General features: G+C 34.7%; 1 protein-coding gene across 3 annotated transcripts; it reads left to right on the forward strand.

Moving 5' to 3' along the window:
- Nucleotides 1-797: 797 nt before the first annotated feature.
- On the forward strand, nt 798-9,201 carry LOC126687119 (uncharacterized). 3 transcript variants are annotated; one of them, XM_050381506.2, is made up of 11 exons: nt 798-972; nt 2,151-2,789; nt 3,328-3,505; nt 3,616-3,844; nt 4,239-4,378; nt 4,736-5,022; nt 5,184-5,399; nt 5,487-5,978; nt 6,744-7,409; nt 7,504-8,043; nt 8,823-9,201. In XM_050381506.2, the coding sequence occupies exons 2-11, from the start codon at nt 2,514-2,516 to the stop codon at nt 9,036-9,038; spliced, it is 3,240 nt and encodes a 1,079-aa protein (XP_050237463.1). In that variant the 5' UTR covers nt 798-972; nt 2,151-2,513; the 3' UTR covers nt 9,039-9,201. The 3 variants fall into 3 exon arrangements, with proteins under 3 accessions (XP_050237463.1, XP_050237471.1, XP_050237483.1); XM_050381514.2 differs by having other exon boundaries at nt 5,187-5,399; XM_050381526.2 differs by lacking the exon at nt 798-972 and having other exon boundaries at nt 2,583-2,673.
- The last annotated feature ends 813 nt before the right edge of the window (nt 9,202-10,014 follow it).

Raw genomic sequence — 10,014 nt, forward strand, 5'->3', positions numbered from 1 at the left:
TATCCATTTATATTATTGTAATTGGATGTCTTATTAATAGCAAAAATGCCATCAAGTGATTGTTTTTGCGATTAACATTAAATTTCCACAATATTTGATGAAAATGTTAAAAATTTGATTGTATAATTTATAATATTTATATAAAATTGTGCATTAATTTTCTATGTAAGTTTAATAATGATTAATTTAATGAACAAATAATGAACATTTGGAATAATAAATAATCTAATCTTTTTTTTATTTTAGTACTACATTTTAAACTTTTCTATATAATTATTTGAGAAAAATAATTGTATTAAGAATTAAACTAAATTTAATTTTTAAACTGATTTAATTAATAAAATTTTAAAATAATGTAATTACTAATAAAAAAGTTAAGTTTAAAACAAAATATCAAATTATTAGTTTAGACAAAGATGACACCCGTTGGTAGCAAGTTTATGATTCACAAAATTTAAATAATTAAATGAAAAATAGTAAAAGTGATGGGCAAATTAGACATTGCCCTCTAACGTGAGATACTAGAAAGCAAACTATCCGAGAAAACGACCCAAACCAGCAACCAATTTTCTCTGTTCCTTCCGGCCCGTTTTCCGTCAGCCTATCATTTTTCCACGTGTCGCTCAGACATGCACACATGCCGTGGCCGAGGACAATCACCTAAGTACTTCAGGCCCAACTCTCGTGCACGTCAAACCTTAATATCTCCAAGGCTTTTTTCGTAATTTAAAAGTTCCCGAAATTACTTTAATACCCTTGTTTATAGAATTTTGATTTTGATTCTTTTCTCTCTTAAAATTGATGCCTCTGGTGTGTTTAAGTTTTGGGCATATTCTGAAGTTCGATTCTCTTTTGTAACAGAAAATTCAATCTCTGTCTCTTTAATAAGTCATTCAATTGTCTCTCTACCTCACTTGTGTTTATTGCCAGTTTTTATTTTTCTCTCTCAAGCTCTGTGGTTCATTTTCAGAGGTAATGTATCTGATTTTTTTTAATTTCAGTCAGTTTTTGTTTTGAACAAAGAACCGAACTTTTGATTTTATCTTTGTGAAATAAATTGTGGGTTTGATTAAGTTTCTATTTGGTTTATCATTTCTCTTGGTTTATGGAATTTAGAAATGTGCATTTTTTTCATATGTTGAGTAAGGTCTTATATGGTTAATTTGTTTCTTTAGATTTGTTGTTTTGTATATAATGTTTGTAACTTTTCTTTGTGGGTTTGATGTGAATTGTTAAATGCAGTTCTGATTGGATCTAGCTGTTGAGTATTACTTTGAGTAATGTGTTTGATTGTGATAGTGTTGGGTTGATTGATAGTTACTAGAGTGGGAATTGGCTTGTATTTTATGTGGTTTTTCAAATTCTGTATCAGTTTCATGAAATGGTTTTGGAAGAAGAAAAGTATGGAATTGGTTACTGATGTGTGCTTTTGGACATGTGGGTGTGATCAATCATTTCTATGATATTACTGGGAATTTTACTCTTTTCAATTGCACAACTAGGCCATGTTGTAAGCTTTTATAATTGTATCCTTTTATATCTGTTAAAAGGATTAAATGGACATATTTATATTGATTGCAGGAACTTTTTTTCTTTGAGATGATTTGAAACCAGAAATGTCATTAGCTATATAACGTTCCTTTGCTGATATGAAGTCCAATTAAATAAATAAATAAATAAATAAATAAGGTGCTCACTGTACTTTTATACAATGGCAAAAGCTTTTGTTGATGCATTTAACTGGGTTATCTTTAAAATTACTTTTATGCTGTTTTGTACTTGAGCAGTTTGCTGATTATGTTAGTCATGATATCCTGTCATTTAACGAACAGCTAATATTGTTTTTTTTTCCGTACTGATGAGTCTTCATACTAATGTTTAGTGTCACAAATACTATATACTCTGAGACTTCATTGAAGGGTTTTTCTTTTTGTTCTCTAATCTAGATTTTCTTAGCTGTTAACCTAAGGGTCTTCCCTCCTATTATTAATTGCATAAGAAAAGAACTGTTTATAGTATGCTTTATTGCTTTTTGGATTTGTTTCTCATAAATGTAGTAGCGGCTAATGTGACATCTATGTTTATTTCATTGCAATCATCACTTTTTCCTCAATTATTTTATTTTATTGACAGAATAGTTTCTGATGTAGGGTGTTGCTATGCTTGGTTACTGAAGAAATCTCCGTTATTGAACAAACTTTTATGGGTGCTTGTGAATGGCTTTTGGAGCTAGTTTGTGTTTGTGATGTAGGCGCTGATGATGATGGCAGTGTAGCAGTGTTTGTTATTAGTTGATGGAATTTTTATAATCTCTTCTTCGACAGATTCCATTTACAATCAATTTTAACATGAATTTACATCTCTGATATTTAGTTGAGATTCTTTGGTGGATTTCACCAATTTTTTACAAAGACCTTATGTCAGGCTTGTTATTGTGTTAAACTATATCTGGCAGTTAGAGACATAAGGAACTAGTGTGTCAAACTTAAAAATATTAGTTTATAACATTTAAAATGGAGGTGGCAATTTTACCGCAAGAACAGAAGCAAAATATTCAGACTCACACTCGAAAGGCTTTATCTGGGGGTTCTCAGAAAGATTTGTGGCGTGTTGTGCGTGAAGGATCCTTGGCTGATGTAGATTTGGCTCTGGCACTACTTAAGAAGAATGGAGGTAATATTAATTCAAGAAACATGTTTGGCTTGACTCCACTTCATATCGCAACTTGGAGGAACCACATTCCCATTGTTAGGAGGCTTCTCATAGCTGGAGCTGACCCTGATGCTAGGGTGTGCTACTTTCTCATTTCACTGTTACTATTTTCCAGTAACACAGTTACATGCTTGCACACAATGTTTGTTAGATATCCTGTTTTCCTGAACTTGATGCCCAGGTGTTGTTTGGATTAGTAATGTAGTTCTCCTCTGGACTTACCAGAAGGACTCTGATCTAATCAGTTATCCGAAGTTGAGACAAAATCGTGTCAATTGAAAGAGAAGTGAACAGTGGGTTTAATCATCTTCCTTCAAGTTGCCTCCTTTTTGCTCTCTTTAGATTTATTTAAACACAAGCATAGTGGATGTGGAGATATCTTGTAATTAGTGCTGTTCTTATGTAATGAGTTCTTCAGAATATATGTATCTTGGTAATAATTAATTATTAGGACACTAGCTGAATTTGTCATTAAGTATTTCCCATGAACATATGCCTTGTTTTCAAGCGGCTGTGTGCATCTGCTTTTTAACACTTCCGACATTCTTCCAAAATACTTTCATGCCTTCTATTTTTATCTCTTGTTGTAATCCTTAGTAATGTTTTTTTGTTCAGGATGGAGAATCTGGATGGAGTAGCCTTCACAGGGCATTTCATTTTGGTCATCTTGCAGTAGCAAGTGTCCTTCTTCAGTCTAGTGCTTCAATTACATTGGAGGACTCTAAATCTCGCACTCCTGTTGATCTCCTGTCTGGGCCTGTATTACAGGCTATTGGAGGTGGATGTGATTCAGGTTCCTTCCTACATCTATGATTTGGCATAATTGACAAGGATCCTTTTGTCCTTCAAAATGTAATGTCAATTCTTTGATGGATAACCTTAAATTTTTATTTCTGTCCTTAGTGGCCACTGAGGTATTTAGCTGGGGAAGTGGAACCAATTATCAATTGGGAACTGGAAATGCTCATTTACAAAAGCTACCTTGCAAAGTTGATGCACTTCATGGTTCTTTAATTAAACTGGTCTCTGCTGCAAAGTTCCATAGTGTAGCAATTAGTGCTCATGGGGAGGTTTACACCTGGGGTTTTGGAAGGGGGGGCCGTCTTGGCCATCCGGATTTTGATATCCACAGGTATAGTGTATTATTTTTTTAACTTTATAAATTTACTTCAACAGAATTTGTAAAATGCAACCTCACTTATGTATCTAAGTCAGTTTGAACTAGGACATTGAATGTGATCATTTGCATAATCAGCCACATCTATTGTTCTTTTGGATGCAGTACTGAAAATTCTGGACTCTTCTCTTTCTGTTTTTATCACCTTCAATTCTATGATCACAAAATATTGAGATACAGATGGAATAGATTCCAATTTTTCTTCAAGTTTTAGTGCTCAAAAAGTATAATCTCTGTATGTTCCACTGTGCTGGCGGCATTGTCACTCCATACTTTTGATCTTTTAGCTCTTTTGCTTTATAAAAATACGTGAATAAAGAATCTGGTGCATTTTTTTTGTTCTTTTCAGCGGTCAAGCTGCAGTTATCACTCCCCGTCAGTTGACATCTGGTTTAGGGTCCCGGCGGGTGAAGGCAATTGCAGCTGCTAAACACCATACTGTTCTTGCTACTGAGAGTGGGGAAGTCTTTACTTGGGGATCTAATAGAGGTAAACTAATGATTTCTTTTGGGGAATGTATGACAAGATTCTTTCCATAATTTCCATCTGATTTGAAGTACAGATTAATGCTTTCTATTCGTTCTTCACCATGTTATCTGTTCTTTGTGGATTTTAAACTGAATGTACATGTTAACTGCTAGCAGCATGGGTTAGTAGTTATTGCTTAAGTATAAAATTGTAGAGTCAGTATAAAACGATTAATGTTAATTGTATGTGCCATGGATTTATGTCCTTTAAGTATAAGATTGAAGAGGTAACAAGCGATGTTTCCTGTTCTGTTGAAATTTTCCTATCATTTACTTATGATGTGTGAAGGATTTACCTATATGATATGATGGTATGTAGAGGGTCAACTTGGCTATACTGTGGATACTCAACCCACACCTCGAAGAGTGAGTTCTCTGAGGTCAAGGATTGTTGCTGTTGCGGCAGCAAATAAACACACAGCTGCAGTTTCTGATTCTGGTGAAGTTTTCACATGGGGCTGTAATCGGGAGGGTCAACTTGGTTATGGCACTTCTAACTCCGCATCCAACTATACTCCAAGAGTTGTCGAATACTTGAAAGGCAAGACTTTTACAGGAGTTGCAGCAGCTAAATATCACACAATTGTATTAGGAGCTGATGGAGAGGTGATCTTGTCTACATTATGTATCTAATTGCTAGATTACTTCATCTTTCTTAATTTATATGTTGATTTTATGGTTATTATATATCTGGCTGAAATCAACATGATCTAGTTTCCATTAAGCTGTTAATGAGTGAAATCGTATGTATACTTTGTGAATTGTAGCAGGTATATACATGGGGTCATCGGCTTGTTACACCAAGACGTGTTATAATTGCAAGGAACCTGAAGAAAAGTGGTAGTGTGCCTTTGAAGTTTCATCGCATGGAGCGGCTTCATGTGTCATCTATAGCTGCAGGAATGGTTCACAGCTTGGCTCTAACAGACGATGGCACATTATTTTATTGGGCGTCTTCAGACCCTGACCTTAAATGCCAACAGGTTTTACCCAAAAGAACTTGGTATCTTTGTTTTGTACTCTCTTCGCAATTTAAAACTTAATCCGGTTTCCGTTTCCCCCTTCTGTAGCTATTTTCATTCGGTGGGAAAAAAGTAGTAAGCATTTCTGCGGGGAAGTACTGGAATGCTGTGGTTACGGCTGTGGGTGATGTTTATATGTGGGACGGAAAAGAAGGTAAAGATAAACGGCCAGCTGTCACAAGGTTACATGGTGTAAAAAAGGGCACTGCAATATCAGTTGGTGAAACACATCTCTTGATTCTTGGTTCTCTCTATCATCCTGTCTATCCTTCCGGCATGTCTGATTGTCCTCAGAAGCAAAACTTACAAGTTGATGATGAAGTAGAAGAGTTCAACGAAGATTTTATGTTTGATGATCCAGAATCTAATTGCATGCCTTCCACCATTCGGAAGGATGATTCTGAGCAAAGGTCTGCACCAAGCTTATTATCTCTCTGCGAAAAAGTGGCCGCAGATAGTTTAGTTGAGCCACGAAATGCCATACAGATGCTTGAAATTGCTGATACACTCGAGGCAGACAATCTGAAGAAGCATTGCGAGGTATTTTCTGTGATAAATATCATTTTGTAAGAATATGTGAGAATTTCTTATCATATTTATTGAATGATACAAATAATGATTCTGCCTAAATTGTTAGTTTAAAAATCTATCCAAATTTTTAATCCCTTAGGTTATTGCTATCATTTTTTATACCTTTCAGTTTCTTTCTCTTCTTTAAACGATTTTAGAATTTCTTACCTTTTCCCTTTCAGTCACTAGACATCATATTTCTGTATTCTGTTTTATATAATAAAGCTATGGAAGAGGGAGAATCTATGATACAAGGTTTTGTTAGGTTTATCACATAATACTCACTATTTAGCTCAGTCTTATATACATTGGATTTGTTACATAAAAAATAAAAATTTATGCCTATTTTATTGCTTATGATGTTTTCGAACCACATTAGCTATTGATCTACATAGTGCATGTACATAGATAACTCATGATTAGGTCATTACATGGCCTATGGGATTTCTCAGTTTTTGTTAATGTAAGTGAGAGATTGAGATGTTTGCAATAAATTAATCATCAAGTTACAAGAGTATGTTACATGCAGTATATTTCTTGTTGTCAATATGTTGTGAAAATTGCCTTAATGATATTTAGTTTATCATATTATATGCCATACACATTGTATTTCCACAATTGTCTCCGTCATTATGGAAAGGAACGGTGCAGGAGAACAGTGTTTTGTGGAATCTTCTATTTGATGTCCCATGCTAAGATATTTAGAACTTATTTCTCTTGAATCATTTTCTGCAGGACATTGCTATTCACAACCTTGACTACATTTTAACAGTTTCTTCCAATGCTTTTGCAAGTGCTTCACCTGAAATTCTAGCTAATCTTGAAAATCTACTAGATGTAAGGTCATCTGAACCTTGGAGTCATCGTAGGCTCCCAACTCCAACCGCTACTTTTCCTGTAATTATTAATAGTGAAGAGGAAGATAGTGAACTTGACATTCCAAGGACACGAGACAACCACAGCAAGAAGTCCACCTTCAGGGCTGGAGAACAAAGATCAGACGTGTTTCTAGAAACTGAAGATGGTATTAATATCGTCATCTCTCAAAGAGTTCGTGCATTAAGAAAGAAATTGCAGCAAATTGAGATGCTCGAAACCAAGAAGTCAAAGGGGCATATTCTCGATGACCAACAACTTGCAAAGCTTGAAACAAGGTTCGCTCTTGAAAGTTCATTGGTTGAGCTGGGTGTCCCGGTTGAGGCGGTGCAGTTAAAAACGCCAGTTGTAGTTTCATCAGATGCCAAAGGAAATAAGAAGGCGGAGGTTTCTAGAAAACAAAGGAGAAAGAGCAAACTAAAGGTAGAAGTGGAAACAGTGTCTGGGTTTACTCGAACTGAAGTTGAACCGAGCCTTGTAAAGGATTCATTAGATGTTGAGATCTCTGAGAATTCCATGAATAAGGTAATGATGATGAACTGTTAATTTGATAAACCCTTTCTATGAACTCATTTCCTTACCGATAATTGTTAAATGAAAAGTTGTTGAATTTTGATAGGGGAAAGAAACCACTATATTTGAAGAAAGTGTAGGAAACCAATCCTCGGAAGAACTTGCTATGCTTGTTCGAAAGAAAGAAAATTCCGACTCAACCAAAAGTAAAATTTCATCTCCAGCAGTATCTAAGAAGAAAAATCGCAAGGGTGGGCTTTCAATGTTTTTGAGTGGTGCTCTGGATGACTCCCCGAAAGACACTGCTCCACCTCCTCCACAAACACCTAAAAATGAGGGCCCTGCTTGGGGTGGGCGTGGGGCTAAGACCTCTAAAGAATACGCGTCACTTCGTACAATCCTGGATGAGCAGAGCAAGATTAAGCCGAGCCAACCAACAAGGAATAAAGACGATGCGGTTGATCTCTCTGATGGTAGAAGTGATGGGAAAGTTATGCTGAGTTCCTTCTTGTCTTCAAAACCAATACCTGTAGTTGCAGCACGGACTTTGGAGGCATCTGAAGCAGAAAGAAGCCCACCTCCCTGGGCTTCTGGAACTCCTCCGCTTCCTTCGCGGCCATCACTCAGAGACATCCAATTGCAGCAGGTATGACAAGTGACACTTTACTTCGATGATTCCGACTTGCAATTTTCTTTATTTTATAGTTGAATGATCAAGTGTCGGGTTCAATTAAAAAAAGATAAACCTTGGCTGCCCTAGAGTAAATGATGGGGGTAATTGACCATCACAGTTACTAAACTATCGCTTTATTTTATTTTGGTGATCAAACTTGATTTTCTTTCATTTTGTTTATGAAACTTTAATTTCATTTCAATGGAGGTTTTTAGGCCCAAAAATGCATACATACCAACCTTTTTTTGTATATTTTTGTCATGTGGCAATCGGATTTTACTTATTGTTAGCCAAAAAAACTTTAGCCAAAATGAAAATTTGCCACGTGGCAATCAGATTCTTGTTTTTTTTTCTTCCCTAAAACTTGCCAAGTGCATAATTTAGCCAAAAAACTTTCAGCTAAAATGAAAATTTGTCACGTGGCGATCACCTTTTGCTTTTTTCTTGCCCAAGAAAACTTGCTATATATGCCTAATTTGGCTTGAAAATCTCCCGTTTAAACTAAATTGAAATTTAGTAAAGAAAATTGAACAACTCAAAGTTTGGTAACCAAACTAAAATAAGGCGATAGTTGAGTAATTTTGAAAATTAATCACCTGCAAAATGATGAGTGTTACTTAATTTGATATTTTATAACACAAATAAGTTGTTTCTTTATCTTGATTCAAAAGATATTGCTCTGTATCATCAAATTCTCTTTCGTTTTGCGCAAGTGTTGCATTCATTTGTTGACATAATCTGCATAAGTGCAGAATAATTCTCATAGTCCGAAGACAAGGACGGCTGGATTCTCAATTTCAACCAGTCAGACTCAGGGCTCACCGTCAGATTCTCCAGGGATGAACCGCTGGTTTAAACCTGAGAGCAAGTCGCCCTCATCGATTCGTTCAATTCAGATCGAAGAGAAGGCTATGAAGGACTTGAAGCGGTTCTACAGCAGCGTCAAGATTGTGAAGAACTCGACTTGAATAAGAAAAGCAGAATAATTTTTTTTTCTTCTTTTTCCAGTTCACTCCATCACTGTGAATTTAAATGTACAGAATGATCTCTTTGTACATTCAAGTCTTTTAATTCTTAAGAGTAGTTGCTACCTCTCATCAGCCATTAATTTATCTTAGCACTATGAATGTACATTCTGTTCTCATTTTTTAATTCTGTAATTTTCAGAAGTTGCACAAATAAAGGTAAAACTCTTTAATAAATACATTAATCAAAGTGAAACTGTTGATATTCTGAAGTGAAATTGTATCTCTTACCACTAAATACATAAAAACCTGTTTATGTTTCATCATTGATGTAATGAAACTGCAAAGCTCCTAAATTTGGGGAGGTTTCATGCGCATTCCAATGCTATTGTGTTTGTTCAAAAAGATTTTGATAAGAATTGTGCAATTTATTTGTAAATGAATATAATAATATTTAATTCATTTAGAGATTTATTTAATAATTTTATTTTTTAAGTACTAATATATAATTGAGATAGTTTAATCAGGTCATTTTCTGGTGGGTGATCTTCCGCTGTAACGTTTTAATATACATTTTGTATCTAAAAATGTATAATACCCTTTTACAACATTTCTACAGTTTGATGCCTTTTCAAGGTGAATACTTTACTAACCTATGGATCAAAATTCTCTCAAGTTGGATTGAACATAGCTTATTATATGCATTTAATTTATACTCTTCATTATTAAATGAAAGATTCAAATTAAAAAAGTTTTGTACGTTAATAAAGAGTATAGATTGACTAAATATGATAGATCATGTTCAATTAATTTACGAGAATTCTAATCCTTAATATAATATTTTGAAAAAATATATATATTAACAGAAGATACTTTATTATTATTGTTTCCCTGTTTTTTAAGAAAACGGTTGGTGCCTTTGAAGTGTGTGCGGGCGTGCCAGAGGTTGGACCTCAAATTGAAAATTAAAAATTGATCA

The sequence above is a fragment of the Mercurialis annua genome, linkage group LG1-X (assembly GCF_937616625.2).
Source record: "Mercurialis annua linkage group LG1-X, ddMerAnnu1.2, whole genome shotgun sequence".
Taxonomy (NCBI): Eukaryota; Viridiplantae; Streptophyta; class Magnoliopsida; order Malpighiales; family Euphorbiaceae; genus Mercurialis; species Mercurialis annua.

What these genes read in the sequence shown, in the direction of transcription:
- LOC126687119 (XM_050381506.2), top strand. Translation starts at nt 2,514, where the DNA reads ATGGAGGTGGCAATTTTACCGCAAGAACAGAAGCAAAATATTCAGACT. An exon ending in CTGACCTTAAATGCCAACAG is followed by an intron (nt 5,400 to 5,486) that starts GTTTTACCCAAA and finishes CCCCTTCTGTAG; the next exon opens with CTATTTTCATTCGGTGGGAA. An exon ending in ATCTGAAGAAGCATTGCGAG is followed by an intron (nt 5,979 to 6,743) that starts GTATTTTCTGTG and finishes CATTTTCTGCAG; the next exon opens with GACATTGCTATTCACAACCT.